This window comes from Podarcis muralis, chromosome 14 (assembly GCF_964188315.1).
Source record: "Podarcis muralis chromosome 14, rPodMur119.hap1.1, whole genome shotgun sequence".
Lineage (NCBI taxonomy): Eukaryota > Metazoa > Chordata > Lepidosauria > Squamata > Lacertidae > Podarcis > Podarcis muralis.
The window spans coordinates 54,791,136-54,806,956 of NC_135668.1; the positions used below are offsets into that span (position 1 = coordinate 54,791,136).

General features: G+C 45.4%; 1 protein-coding gene across 2 annotated transcripts in view; it reads left to right on the forward strand.

Moving 5' to 3' along the window:
- The window catches only part of SRL (sarcalumenin), a 28,295-nt gene extending 14,284 nt beyond the window's left edge, over positions 1-14,011 (forward strand). Inside the window, exons 3-8 of one of the 2 annotated variants that reach the window (XM_028706025.2) lie at positions 3,378-3,476; positions 5,318-5,413; positions 6,474-6,509; positions 7,764-7,880; positions 9,539-9,772; positions 10,300-14,011. In XM_028706025.2, coding sequence (XP_028561858.2) covers positions 3,378-3,476; positions 5,318-5,413; positions 6,474-6,509; positions 7,764-7,880; positions 9,539-9,772; positions 10,300-11,111 — 1,394 coding nt within the window. In that variant the 3' untranslated portion in view covers positions 11,112-14,011. The remainder of the gene's footprint in view (positions 1-3,377; positions 3,477-5,317; positions 5,414-6,473; positions 6,510-7,763; positions 7,881-9,538; positions 9,773-10,299) is intronic. The other variant, XM_028706026.2, reaches the window with a different exon arrangement.
- The last annotated feature ends 1,810 nt before the right edge of the window (positions 14,012-15,821 follow it).

Below are 15,821 nucleotides of genomic sequence, written 5' to 3' on the forward strand. Positions count from 1 at the left end.
TTTGCTACTTTAAAGCCTCAGCTGTATGGGGTAGGTTACCAAGTGGTCCTGTATGGGTTGTGGTCTAGAGGCAACCAGTTCAGCATTTCTACAGAAAATACCGTATTTTTCCGTGTATAAAACTATATTTCCCTCCAAATTTTTAAAGTTAAAAATTGGGGGTCGTCTTATACATGGAATTTTAAAAATATTAATTTCTTAATTTTGGGAAAATACAGCAATACAAAACCTGAACCAACAAAACCAGTTCAAGTTTGCTATAATGATGCAAAAATCCAAGGTCTCTATTATGTCAAATGGTCTGTGGGTTTTTTTAATTCAGCAAAGCAGCAACATGAATAATAATTTTTACATAACAATAATAATAAAATGAAACATGCAAACAAGATGCTGTACAATAATGGTTGACAGACTTGAAGTCTTGAAGTCTAAGGATAATTTTAATTCTCCGGCGTGTTGCCTGAAGGCCTGTCGCTTGGAGGGAGGGGGTTCCTGAACTCAAAGGGATTTTCTCCAGCGTATTGACAAATAAGCCAAATAAATTCATCACATTGATTTTAAATCCACACTATGTTTTCCCCCCAACTTCACAAAGAAAGCCCCCTTTCCCGCCCCCCCGCAGCTTCGACCAGTAAGGTTCTGAAAAACCCTCTAGAGGCAATTAATTGCTGGCATGACTGTCAGGAGGGGGTGTTCCTTGGAATAAATTCCATGCCAGGAATGTTCATCTGATCACCTGCCATTGAGGGAGGGGGCAGGAAGCGAGAAGGAGCTTCCCTTTGTTAATGCTGCTCTTGAACACACAGCTGATGCCAAAGTGTAACCAGAGCTGTATCGAGTGGCTATTTGGGGACCAGGAAAGTCTTCTCTGCAGCTATCGGCTGCCTTGTGGGGTAGACTGGGCTCAGCTCCCAGCTGGCACCACAGACCTGCGCCGTGGGGCCTAATCAGTCAGGCCCAGCAACGAGGCAGGGCTCCAGTGACTCCCAGTGACATGGGAAGGAATTGGTTCAGGAGCGGAGGAGGAACTGGGACAGGCATTTTGGACCACAGAGGCATGATGGGAGGATGAGACAAAAGGGAATCTAGTCTGCAGTCACACAACTGGGTGGCAAACATCGTGGGCTGTTTATTAACATGTGACTGGCTGCATTATTATACTTCATGAAATTTATATTCCACCCAGCATCTGAAAATTATGGATGCTGCCAATTGTCTGACCATGTGGCCAAACACACTTTGTCAGGGTGGCAATAGGAAGGACCCCTTCAAGAAGCCTCTCACTGTCTGGGGGAGCAGCTGGACCCCCTGCTCCACTTGAGGTGGAGTGCGAATTGCATCAAAGAAAGTGAATGGGCTTCCTGCCATGTAGCTGTATTTTTCTTCATATGTATAGCTTTTTCATAATACATTACAATAAAAAACAAGCCAATCTAAATGAAAACAAAGCATAAAAAGAAAAAGAAAGTCCAAAGTTCTTCCCCAAAAGTAGAGCTTAACTCAGTGCTATTTTTCTAGAAAAAGAGGTGCCAAAACTCACCATGAACTCCTCCTTTGTTCTCTTATAATGTTAATGGCGCCCACCTGAGAGGTGCTAGAATTGAGTTCCAGTGAGTTCCAGCCGGGAAAAAGCCCTGGCTTAACTCTTGGCTTTCACAGAAAGGGGTGGACCCTCCCAGTTCTTACCTGGGAGCATCCCTTTCTTCTCCAGTCTCCCACCCTGGGAGATCTTCCCTTCTCTGATTACTGTCACCTTCATGTGTGTATAATCCCCAAAGTGGCCCAGAGTAGAGGACAGAGAGAGAGAGAGAGAGAGAGAGAGAGAGAGAGAGAGAGAGAGAGAGAGAGAGAGAGAATAATAATAGAAGATAATAATAGACTAGAATCATAATAATAAAAAGAAGAAAAAAGGACTAAAAAGGATATCCAGCTGTTCTTCCTTCTGCAGCAAAGCAATGTTTTCCCAGTCTTCAGACCCAAATGTCTCAAATTCATTCATTTTCCTTTCCACACAAAAAAATATAAAAGTGGATCTCTAATTTGTTATCTTTGTTTACACAAGAGTCTCTCCACTGTGGTCATATGTTAAAATAATATTTTTTGGTTATTTACTTATTGTATATTCATTAATTTACACCCAGTTCCGTACCTTCTAATTCTATTTGCTGTTACTGTATTTTCCATCCCAAAACAAAAACCAAAATCTTCCATTTCCACTTCTTTCATTCTTTTTCCAAGAGAAGCACCAGAGGCTTGGCAGCTTTTTACTCTGAATTCACTCCAAATTGTGCACAGAATCATTTCTCTCTCAATTCTATGTCTGCCAGCTCAGGATGTCTCTTGATCTCTTCATCCATGGCTTCATTCCACTCCTCCAACATCATAACTTTGCCATTTGGCTGTTTCATTCCTCTAGACACCTGTGTGAAGGATTTATCCATTTCATAATCTGCTGCCTCCAACTTTACCATTTCCCTCTCCTGTTCTGGCAATCCTTTATTGAAATCATTGTCCAAAGCTTCTGTGTCTTCTTCAATTCCATTTTCCATGTCATCCTTCTCTGGTCCATTTTCATTCACCATTTCGACAATCTCAGCTCTGATCTCTTTTAATTGCGCATCCAGTAATTGTTGTAAGATGCCAACAGTCAACAGAGTTGATGCATTGCCATCCTGAATATTCTTGGTCTTCTTAATAGCTCAATCTTCACCTTAAGATCTTCACTGTCTCTACCTTATGGGCTTCAGTCTCCCATCTTCACAGCATTCCTTATTGAGACACATTCTTTTCCCACAGTGGCATAGAAAATTTATTTTTAATTTGAAGTCAGCACTTTCATTGAGAAAACAAGGGACATGCTTAGAAGGGCGGCCCAGATGCTAAGTGTTAGGTGGGAGGCCTGCAATGCCGTCTTCTGAAATTCCCTGTTAGGCTCTCAAGGGATGGAGTTATTTTGCATTTTATGATATAAAACCTCAATCGACAGGAGTGTCAACTTGGTTTTAAAATGGTCTCTGTTCCAGTGTATCACAAGTTCCTTTGGGAAGGCCCCGAAAGTGTTGCATGGCATACTGTCAGAGGTTATTCCTGTCATGAGAGACCCCCTCGCCTTGCCCATCATTGTGAAGTCAGGATGCAGCAGCATCTAAATTTAGAAGATTGCCCTCCGGCAGCTGCCAGCCCCTTAGCTCCACTTGGGAGGCAGGGTTGGGGGTGGGGAAGGAATGCCTGCACAAGGGAAACCTCACTGCGTGCCAAAGGCCTGGATGAGCACCATGGAAAGCCTCTTCCTTTCCCCTTTGGGAGCTGGGACTGAGCCCTCCTCCTCCTGGATACCTTCCCTGCAGGCCGTGATTCTGTCTCTGCTCTTTCTGCAGAAGAGGCGGAGGATGCCGGGGAGTCTGCCAGGAGGGACCGCACCCACATTGAAAGCACCTTGAAGCTGAAGGAAGAGAAGCCTGCAGATGACTATTCAGGTAGCAGTGGAAGGGGACAGGTTGGTGGTGGGGAGGGGGAGGATGCAAAGATGTGCTGGGAGAGATGGGCGCACACCCTGTGTGTGGCACATCTGCAAAGTAGCCCATGCTGCCTGACAGGGCCCCAAGCTCTTTCTCCAGAGAGGGCCCTGAGGCCCAGTCCATTCTGTTTTCCTACAGCACCCTCTCACATTGCATAGGACCACATATTTGTGCCTCCAGGATCTCATCACTGACCATCAGGCGTCTCCTTCCCCTGAGCCTTATTCCTGGGCTTGCTCCCTACACAGAAGCTCTTGTAGCATCACCAGCTCTCAAACTTTCCCTCTTCCAGCTTCTTGAAGGGGCCTGAGACCTCTTCTAGTGTCCTCTGGAAGAAGGACTAGCAGGCCATAGCAAGGAATGATGATACAGACGCACTTAGGAGGCTGCCTTCTACTGAGTCAGGCACTGTGGTCCATCAGGCTCCATAATGTCATCTCTGACAGGCAGCAGCTCTCAAGTTTTTCCGATGAGGGGAAAACTTTAGGTTCTCTTGATTTTTCATTTTTCCAGTCATTATTTTGGTTCTCTGCACTTTGCAGCAATTTTTGAATTAAATGTTTGAATTAGAATTTGTCAGATTTTTAGTACGAATTTATCCCAATGAACCCATTTTTGTATGCAGTTTTGACAACCATGCACCTTTTTGCAAGCAGCCTCTCCTAATATATGCTTTTGTATGTGTCCTTTTTCACTAATATCTTCATCTTCACACACACTTTCCCCATATATAATGCATTTTTGTAAACATTGCTTGATTGGAGAACCTCATCAAAAAATTCAGGTAAGTGCAAATTTTGGGGGACAGCTGTGTTTCGGTTTGCATATGGTTTCGGAAAGTGTTTATCTAATAGACCTGCTTTTAAATGCAAACTGAAACAAATTTATATTCCATTCCTAACCTGGATATAGCAGGGACTGAACCTTCGCAGTCTTCCACAACAACCCTTCTCCAAGTGCACACAGAAACACACACAGAATAAACTGATTGATTGCCTCCTTCTGGCAGGTACAGGAGAGTGGGAGCTGGTGGCCCTCCATTCATGGTTTCTCTGGCTCTCCTGCCCTTGCTATTCTTCACCACTGGGTGTCCTCCTCTGCAAGGGAAACCCCATTTTCAGAGCCCTCCTGGCTGGATCAGCAGTGCCATCCCCATCAGAGGAGAGCAGGGGAAGGAGCCCTGGGCTGGAGGCTCCCCTTTAAACCCCACCGCATGATGTGGGTCAGCTTTTCTTTCTGAGGCTGGAGCATCTTGCAAGCATGGATTGCAGAGGTCAGATTCTTGGAAGCATGTACCCAGCCTCCCAAAGAGGAACCCAAAACTGGTGAGCGGCAGAGGCGTCCGTGTGTTCTCTTGTTTCTCTGAAGATGAATGCCAGCTGCTCCTCTGCAGAGTGAGGAAACTGCCCCATAGGATCTGGGAAGCCCCTGGAGGGAGGGCAAAGGAGGTGGAGATGGGGGAAGAAGAGCAAAGGTGTGGGCAAGTGACATTGCTTGTTCCTCCTGCCAGAAGGACCATCCCAACAGCCCTGCACACCAAAAGGAGCAGCCTCTTCCTATTTCAAGAAAACGTAAAATCCTCTCACACCTTCTTTGCAATGTTGTTGGTAAAACATTCGTGTGTAACAGGGGAAAGGCCAACTGGGAGAGCCACCTGCCTCATCTGCCTGCACATTTAGCTTCCGACTGCCACTGGCCACTTCACTGACCCGGCACTGGGTGCAAGGGGTTGTGGTGGTGGACAGGCTGGTCTGGTTTTTGCTTTGATATGTTCCTCTTGGCCTCTTCTCTCATTGCAGGCACACTGCAGCGGCTGAGGAAGATCTACCACACTTCTATCAAGCCCTTGGAGCAGTCTTACAAGTATAACGAACTACGGCAGCATGAAATCACAGGTGAGGGGTGTGTTCGGGGCACCACTTTTATGTTTTGATGAGCTGCCATGTTTCGTGGCCAATCTTGTGAGGTAGGAGGGAAGTGGAGAGGCAGAACATTCAGCCCAAAGGGGTCTCATCTTGCACTGCAGCATTTTAGAAGGCCCTGGTGCTGCTAGAATCAAAAGTAGAAACTTACTAGCAGGACCTACAACAAAATGTTGCAGTGTGGAATGCTCCTGTTCTGGATATGCCCTCCTTCTGGATACGTCCTTCTATTCCCCCTTCCACAGCATTCTGTAACAACTGAGCACCTTCTCAGTAGGGTGTTCCCCCCACCATTTAGTGTCCGTTCCCCCTAAAATTCCTTCCTCCTTCTGCCAGCCTCGGGTTTCTCCAGGACAGCCGATACATCCCTGGTCTGTGGACTGTGCTGGTCTTTCCATTCTCAATGTCCTTTAAGCCCATGTGAAAAAGGCTAAGGAGAGCAGATGCCCTTTCAAAATCTTCTTTCTTGTAACCCAGATTCAAGTTACAAGAACAGATATTTCAGCTAAACACTAGGAAGAACTTTCTGGCAGTAGAACAGACTCCCTGGGAAGGTGGGATCTCCTTCCTTTTAAGCAGAGGTTGGGTGACCATCTGCCAGGGATACTTTAGTTGTGATTATTGCATTGTGAGAGGTTGGATTAGAGGTTGGGGGTACCCTCCAACTCTACAATTCTTTGATTCTGTGAAATCCATCAGACTGCAGAGGGGCTGAGTATGCAAAGAAGCCCCTAGCTCATGATCCTCCCAACAAAATTGGGATAGGATTTGCATGTTAATCCCTGTGGGAAAGAGGTCTTTGATGCATGAGCTCCTTCTTGTGTTACTGTGTGGATCATGAATCATGATTCCAGCCTCTTTCATAGGGCAGGGGGAAAGATCCGTTGGCGCTGCATCCTTCCTCAGAGAATGCCAATGCCCATCTTCAATTCTTGATTGATACCAGCCTAACCAAGCATCCCTTTTCCTCGAGCCTTTCCCTACTCACGTTGCCTTTTCTCTCCCCCTGGCCCTGTCCTCTCCTGGCTAACAGCTTACCCTGGACGCACCTTGGGCTCCTCAGCCACAGGTGGGTATGGCTTCCTGTCACTTGCATGTGAGCACGGCTCCTCTCAGGCAGCCTCTCTCTGCTGAGCAAGGAAGTGTCACAAGACATCTCCCCCACCTCCTTGCTGCACCTAGCAGCCCCTCTTGCTGGACCAGAAGGAAAACGCACCCCTTGTGCCTCTTTGGTTGCCTAAGTTGGCTTCTGCACCATCACCAATAGACCACCTATGTGCCTGGCTGAGCTAAACAGGCTATTGTTAAATAACAAACAACAGCAGCAGCAACAACAACTTATTACTATCATTAAATCTGCATGTACATAAACAAACCAAGTAAATACCAATGCAAACTTAATATGAAATATACATACTTTTGTTTAGACAGAAAAGGGAGAGATACAAGGGGAGAGGGAAAGGCGTACACAATGTTATCAGTGTTTCTAGTGATACTTGTGGCTCAGCATCCTCCTATATTTTGTTGCACCAATGCATAATGGAAGGGCTCTCTCTCTCTCTCTCTCTATATATATATCCACTTGCCTGCCTTCCCTCTTACAAGGTCCATCAGCTTTACAATTAAAACATTCTTTTGTAATCCAATCATTAAGTGTCTGTGGGGTGTGTGTGTTTATTTTTCTCTGATGATAACTAATTGTCAGATCAGAAATATGTTACTATTTCTCTATGACATGATCTCTTTTATATCCCAGAAGCCTCCTGTAATGCTCTCAATGCTACTTAATACAACTGCCCAGAAGGATTTTATCCTCCAGCATGGCCAAAATATGTGCATAAGAGCAGCATGTGCAGCTTTACATCACCAGCACATGTAGACCTGATTTAATCTGTCCAGAGTAAGATACCAACTGAAAATGTTAATTAAAAAAATCTTAATGTAACTGAAGGGCCCTGCCATGGCCACAGCAGAGGCTTGGGCAACCCTGGAGAGGACTCGCATGGCTAAGAGTTCCCATCTGCTTGGACTGCTCCTGCTTTTGGAGACTGTGGAGGGTGATGGCAGGTGAGCAGCTTGTGTGTGCACTGTGATGCCTCACCCTACCCACTCTGTGTAGGTTGGGATGCCTTCATCCCTGGCTTGCACTGATTGCCCCAAGGAATGGCTGTTTAGGCTGGGCAATGTTCCTGTGAGCTTGGGGGCATGGGTCCAGGTAGTTATTTAAGAGGTGACTGGAAAATTTTCAAGGACACACCTGAGCTTTTCCTGCTTAAGGAGGAAAAAAAAATCACCCTGTGGTATTATTGCTTTCCCCTTGCAGATGGAGAGATCACTTCCAAGCCGATGGTGCTATTCCTGGGACCATGGAGTGTTGGCAAATCCACCATGATAAACTACCTCCTGGGGCTGGATAACACTCCCTACCAGCTCTACACAGGTAACATCTCTGAAGTCTTTGTTGTTGTTTAGTCGTTTAGTCGTGTCCGACTCTTCGTGACCCCATGGACCAGAGCACGCCAGGCACTTCTGTCCTCCACTGCCTCCCGCAGTTTGGTCAGAAGTCTTAGGCACTTGTATAACCTGCCCCTTTCTGCTAGGGATGGAAGGAGCTGTCCAATTCAGTTCTCTCATTTTCTAATTTTCTCAATCTTGAATCCAGTTCTCCACATTTTGCAGCAATATGGGAATTTCTTCTTGAAAATTCATCAGCATTTTAGTGCAAATTTCTCCTAATTAACACATTTTATATGCAGTTTTGACAAATGTTCACATTTTTACAAGCAATTTCCCCTGCTCTAATGCATTTTTGTATGTCATTTTCACTAAAGTTGTCTTTTTTATGCACTTTCTCATATATAACATGTTCTTATAGACATGATTTGGTTGTAGAGGTGAATCACAAAACGTGGATAAGTGCACATTTCAGAGGATAGCTGTGTTTGTTATCATATTGTTTCATAAAGTGTGAATTTGATAGATTTGGCTTTAAACATGTACTGAATTGGATTTCTCCTCCACCCTACAGCATGGGGGTTGTTAAAATCTCTGTAGCTAGTGTCAGAACAGACCTTTTTGTGGTCAGGGTCCAGCAAAGTGAGCTCCCTGGTGTGCCCATGCCTCATATGCAGAAAAAAGTCTCTGCCTTGGCCAAGCCAGGTATGAGAGGAGAAGAAGAAGAAGAAGAAGAAGAAGAAGAAGAAGAAGAAGAAGAAGAAGAAGAAGAAACAGTTTCTGCTAGCTGTGCTTCAATCTCCAGCTTTTCCAGCTCAGCCCCATTGCCTCTCTGGAGTGCACCCTGCTTAGCAGGTCAGGCTAGGCCAGGAGACTCCCCATCGGACTGGCTTCCCTCCTCAGGTGGTTGCCTGACTGCAAGAACCACAGTTGGCAAGCACAAGGGAACTTGCAATTTTCTGCCTTCCCTGCATGGAGCCAATTAGTTTGAGCAGGAGTGACCTTTCCAGTGTTCTCTCCTCCCCACCTCCTACCACCCTCTGGGGCTTCCTTTCTCTCTGATTCCCAATGAGCAAAGCTTTCTATTTAAATGAAATTTCTAAGCAAGATGAAACAAGCTCAGCAGTTTGGGGGGGGGGTTCCTTTTCTGCATAAGATGCTGAACAACTTGGACCCGGTGGCAAAATGCTTCTAAACATAGCTCTCGAAACTGCAGCAAAAATGTGGTCTCCAGAGTGGAGTCAGTTGCCTGAGCTGCACTATCTTCCTTTGTGTCAGCAGAATGAGTGGTAGTGTTATAGCTACCCAGGTTTCTGCCAAACAGAGCAGGGAATTGCCCTCTTCCTTGAGTGTGGTAGAAGTTGGGACAATGAATACTGATTTGATAATCATTTAACATATTCAAGAAGCTATTTGTTTTAAGCCATCGGGGATGTATTCTGAAGTCACGGTCATCAGCCAGGAGCAAGGGATGAAACCATTTGTCTGCTTAGCATAAGCACTCCTATGAGAGTTTTGGAAGGGACAATAGGATTGTTTTCCTCTGCTGTGAACTTGTTGGGCTTTGAGGGAGCTGAGATTTTAACTGTTTTTTTTTTGCCAGATGTGTGAGTGTGGCCTTTGTTTTGCTTTCTCCTTGAACAGGAGCTGAACCCACCACCTCAGAGTTCACCGTCATCATGCATGGCCCCAAGCTCAAGACCATTGAAGGCATTGTCATGGCTGCGGACAGCACACGCTCTTTCTCACCTCTTGAGAAATTTGGTCAGAACTTTCTGGAGAAGCTGATAGGGATCGAGGTCCCTCATAAGCTCTTGGAAAGGGTTACCTTTGTGGATACGCCAGGGATCATTGAAAACCGGAAGCAGCAGGAACGAGGTAAAGCCCTACTATGCCTTAATGTTCAGAGGGTCTTGAGGTGTTTTGATTTGAGTTTTTGGTCAACCACAAAATTCATATAGCATTGTCAATAGTCAAATGAGATATCAATATTTTTCACGTTTTTAGCATTTACTGCAGTATGTACTGTACATCAGTTCGACTTCACAGTTTGGCCAAGCTTTTGAATTGCATCCCCCCCACCCCGCTTTTGAACTTTGCTTTCTCTATTGCGACCTAACTATCCACTCAAGGGATAACAGCAAATAGGATGGGGCTCTTCATGCAGGGCAGCTACACCTGCAGTCTTCCAGATGTTCCTGGACTACAGCTCCCATCATCCCTGACCACTGGTCACCCCAGGTGCTGCGGTTGGTGGGAGCTGGAGCCCAGGAACATCCCTGCCTTAGTGAAGCATGGGTTTCCAAAGATGTATCACTAAGGGTTCTGGGCAATCATTGTCATGTGCCAGATGTCAGAAAGTGCCTGGGCTCAAATTTGATGTTCCTCTTCCCCTTGTCTTACAGGCTACCCTTTCAATGACGTCTGCCAGTGGTTCATTGACAGAGCTGACCTCATCTTTGTAGTGTTTGACCCCACAAAGCTGGATGTGGGGCTGGAGCTGGAGATGCTTTTCCGCCAGCTAAAGGGACGGGAATCTCAGATTAGGATAATTCTGAACAAAGCTGACAGCCTAGCTACACAAGAGCTCATGCGAGTCTACGGAGCCTTGTTCTGGAGCCTGGCTCCACTGATCAATGTCACTGAGCCCCCCAGAGTCTATGTCAGCTCCTTCTGGCCCCTGGATTACGAGCCCGACACTCACAGAGAACTCTTCTTGAAAGAGGAGATTTCACTCCTAGAAGACCTGAACCAAGTGATTGAAAACAGGCTGGAGAACAAGATTGCTTTTATCCGCCAACATGCCATCCGCGTCCGCATCCATGCACTCTTAGTTGATCGCTACTTGCAGACCTACAAGGACAAAATGACCTTCTTCAGCGATGGAGAGCTTGTGTTCAAGGACATTGTGGAGGATCCAGACAAGTTTTACATCTTTAAAACAATCCTGGCCAAGACCAATGTCAGCAAGTTCGACCTCCCTAATCGTGAAGCTTACAAGGACTTCTTTGGGATCAACCCTATCAACTCCTTTAAGCTTCTTGCTCAGCAGTGTTCCTACATGGGAGGCTGTTTCCTGGAGAAGATTGAGAGGGCTATAACCCATGAGCTGCCAGAGCTCTTGGGGAGTATTGGCCTGGGGAAGAAACCCAGCGTCCTCTCCTGCGACACAACTGGCTGTGGCGAGACTCCAAAGAACCGTTACAAGAAACATTAGTAATCTGTTCAGTGTAACCACTCCTGTGTTCCTGTTGGTGAATGAGCTTATGTCTTATCTGTCCAAGAAGCCAAGGTCTGTTAACCCTTTGAGTGCCACACCGGCAAGAGCTAATATGCAATGAGGACTTGGAGTCACTGGCATCAGTGGCAGGGAAGTTGGGTGAGCCTACAGAAGAGAATAAAACACTGTGAATTCCTGATTTTTATTATCTAACCTGTTATTCTAAGTAGGAGGCCATGTATCGAGCTGAAAGTCCAATGGAGGGGCCATTTCTTCTGAGGCAGTCATAGGCCCTTGCATGTACTGAGCAAGCAGGGAGGAGGAAGGAAGGATGAGAGTACTGAGGGCGAAAAGAGGCTGGTCTCCTGACATTAGGAGAAGCACAGGCATGGCCCTCCCTTGCACACAACCTGTACGTAGTTTTTCCAGCTCCCTCTGCTGCACTTGGGATTGAGGACCACAGAATTCATCGCCACATGTATAACCAGCATTCTGCTTGAGACTCACAGCAGGCCACCATCTCTAGCTCTTCATCAGCAAGCCCCACTTCAGCTGCATCTGAGCATTCCCCCTGTAGTGCGTTCAGTGCCCCTACTACCCCATAACTGAAAGATTACAGACTGCTGTTCCTCTGGATTCTGCCTGGTCCGAAAGAAGGCAGCTTGCTACTCTCTTGGAAACCTGGTTCAGAAACAGAAATCCTCCAGCACACATCAGAATCCAAGTGGCTCCTGCAGAGGCCATTTGAAGCCTAGCCTTTGGGGAGTCTCGTTTGCAGTGGAGGCTACTCTGTATGTGTGTACATGGACACAGAAACCTGCTGCTACAAGCATAAAATTGTGAGTCTTAGCACTTCACTCGCTAGGACTTGGCATGGTATCTGAGACCCAGGATTGCCAGGCATCTCCTGCCCCTTTAGCGTCCTCTTGCTGCTGCTGCCCTTGCCCTTCCAGGTTTTTCACTGTGGGTTAAAAAATGGCTAGCCTTTGCCTATCTTTTCTCTTTTATAGCTTCCCAGTTGTTCATTTGCCTCCCTGCACCTCAACATCAAATTTTTGTGGTTAGGTGCAAATGGTTATTTCTTAAGTTAGAACAAAGCTCAGCTTTCTTGTATGTGAAATAGGAGAAGCAGTCCTTTAGGTAGCACAGCTGATGGCAGTGCTGAGCGCAAACTGGAGACATGAGGTTAGTGAGTGGTAAGCAGAGATGTCCAGGCCTTACACCCTGATGATAATATTCTCTGAGTGTGAAGGGGGCCTGCAGCAATTATGACATCCAGCCAGTTATCAGCAGTGAGATAACATGCTGGCATGCCTTATTAATCTTGCAAGGGAGGTTCAAGAAAGGTATAATTAAGCAACCTGAGAAAGACAGAAGTGAAGAAGAAAAGGTGAAGCAGATGAAGGTAGCATGATGGATTGGTTTACTTGCTTTCCCACCAAATAAAGTATTTGAAAATTGAAAGTTTTGAGGAAATGGACAGCAGGTGAAAATGCAGCTCAGCACCAGATAACAGCTAGGGAAAGAGTCAGTGCAGAGAAAAGCCCCCCACCCCACAATATCTTGGAGCTGCTGCTGCTGCAACCTCCTTCTCCATTCTTCTCTTGTATGTTAGCTTCCTATCCTTCTCATATCACCAACTGCTTCCCACCCTGCAGTGCTTTTTCCCAATCAGATGCTCTGTTCTTGTAAATGGTCCTGCATCTGTCTCTACAACTGGTGGAAGAGAAAAAAAGAAGTGTGCTGCAACTGGCTCCGCAAAGTGAAATTGCCTTGTTCTCTGAGGAAGCAGTGACCCCAACAGATGGGCCCCATCGCTTCCATTAACTTTCTCATCCTCACGTGTTGAGTTTTCCCTCTTCTCCTCTTCTGCCACTTGACTTTCTTGTTTTCATTCATCTTTCTTGCCCCCTTTCTTCTTATGCATCAATATGTTATAGGTCATGTCCAATGAGACGAGGTTGTTTTCTGCAAGATGCGCTTAGCAACTTGTTCAGTGTGGGGTGCAAGTCTGAAGTGACAAATTGGATGCAATGGCCACCCCCATGGTCTGTAACCCACAGGCACAGGTGTCTTGTCCGCTGGCATGACTTTGAGAGCTGCTGAGGGGCAGCAGGATCTGGGATGACACCAAATCCTAACACAGCAGAAATTGCAATTCAGTGGTAGCGCTGAAAGACAAGGGAATCAAGGTGTGCAGCTGCCTGCTGCTTGCTGGAATGAGATGCTGGGAGGTGGGGAGAAACGCTGAGCGACAATCTTGCTGATCTGTGCTGAAAGATGGCGATTCAGCCCAATGCACTGAATAAAACCTCCTGGTCCCTTGGGACTGCAACATCCCAGGGCTCCCCAGGTCCCGCCTTGCCCTCCTTCCCTTCCCCCACCCTCAAATCTACACTCAGGGTCTCTTTTGAGTAGTGCCCACTTCACAATAACATGTTCTGTTGGCACCTGACAATCACATGGTATTTCAAGAACAGTGGAAACTCCAGCACCGAAAATTAAGTAGGTGATTTCTCTGGGGGAATTTTAGCCATTGACAGCATGGCTGAAATAGTTTGGCATCCACCTAAACTGGCACTGTCTGAGGATCAGCCAGAACAGATGGTTCCTAGCATTACCAGTCTGTCTCTTCTCAGTCTTGAGAATATGCAACTTTGTGGGCCACTGATCGGGGGGGGTGGGGGAGCCTGTGGACTTCTCCATTTGGTTATATTACCAAAACCAAATCAAATCCACCGTTGTGTGCTTCTTTTGAACAGGAATTTGGACAGATACATTTAAAGGAATTACATAGCTGTAATATATTTCCAGTTAGTGGTTCACAATAATAATCTGTATTTGGAGAGACCATGTACATCAGCTGTTCTAATAAATTCTGATCTTTTCCAATCACATTCCTTGATGCTTTGTTTCTGTTGTAGAGAAGACATCATTGAGCTGGTAGATAAAATAATTTGGGGTCCAGCAAATTGAAGAAAGGATGCTCTCAGATGCACAAACATGGTTAGTTGCTTTATTTACAAAAGATGAGCCAAGACCTGGCTTTGAGGCAACTCTTTACTTAATGATGACATTGTAAGTACTCTTCTCATCAAACTTGCAGGCCTGAACTTTAAAAACTCAAGGAAAGTGCTTTCCTGTTATACTGCTCTCCCCTGCTTTTTGTCCATTTCAGTACTATCCTGTCAGGTCTACCAGAGGATCTGAATTAATCCTTTTGACTCCATTAAGTGGCTGCACCCACCTATTTCCACTATGGTTCTGTCCTTATTTATTTCAGCAATGGGTGATAGTTGTCATAAATTGGGGAAATAATCTCTTAGAAGCACAAATCTCTTATTAACTGTATTTTGTTTCATTAGATTATGATTGTGGTCTGAGTTTTGGTGAGGTTACTGAAAGGGTTTCCCCTCTACAGTGAGGAAGGAGGAAGTCATTAGGGGAGAGACTTCAAGCTGCAATCAGGAAGTGGCTAAACCACAATAGGGTGCTGCAGAGATTCTTTCCTTTCACTCTGAATGGCTCACATGCTCAGCTTAAATGCCGATTCTCCGTTGCTGTCAATGATCGGGATTCCCAAAGTGGCCATCACTCTGCTTCCTAATATTTTGAAGACCTGGATTTAGTGTGCTTTAGGAAACGGAAGGATATCTGCAGAAGGATCGGATTGGATTGTTACTCACACCTCCATCATGCTTCATCCTCACAAGTAATTCCATTCTCTGATCCCTTGCAGGATCAGACTCGCTGCCAACAAAACTAGCTCAGCCCCTCATGAGTGTATGTGCAAAAACCACCATGATCCTGGTATACTGTGAACTGCATGAAAATGTTTCCAGATAATTAGAAATTGCATAACATGTTCATTTTCTACCTCTTATACAAATCCAAGCAGCTTATATAAAAAGAATAAAAATACAACATTTAATACAGTTTTATAAAAATCAGATAAAACCAAAATGCAAATGCAAATTTGCAGTTTACGAAAATATACCATTTGTATATTACACACTGATAAAAGTGAACAGTACAGACGTTTCCCCACTTATGCGAGGGTTACGTTTCCGGGTACCACACGTATACGTGATATCACATATAGTAGGGAACACCATCTAAAAAGCCTTCTAAACCTCTGGAAACCTTTGCAAAATCCTTTAAAAAACCAGAAGCACTTACCAGACTGGCATGAATTGTGGCAATGGTGGCTCTTAGTCTTCCTCATCACTGGAGGGTGATGTGGAATCAACAACAAGGGCAGGGAGACTGGTGCCCCGAATAGGCTGGCTGTGTGTCAGATTCACTTGCTGTTGCTGGTATCTTTTGGGCCGTTTTCACGTCTTTTTGCAATTTAAATTGATTTATTTCCCGGCGTCACACGTATACACAGATGTGCAAGCTGAATGCACGTAAGTGGGGAGACACCTGTATACAAAACAAAAAAATTAGAAAGTTAAGAGCCAGGGTTAATGAAAGCTTGCATAAACTTTTAAGATGCATTTAAAGGTCATTACTCTCTCTACCACACTAATACCTGACAGAGAACATTCCAAAGGATGGGTACTATCACCAAGAAAGCCTGCTTGCAAATTGTCACACACAACATTTTATTCTAGAACAACTGGAGATTGAATACTTGTTTTCAGTCCTCACATAATCTAGATCTATTGCATATATATTTTGCCCCTGAAAAGTGCTTATTGAGAA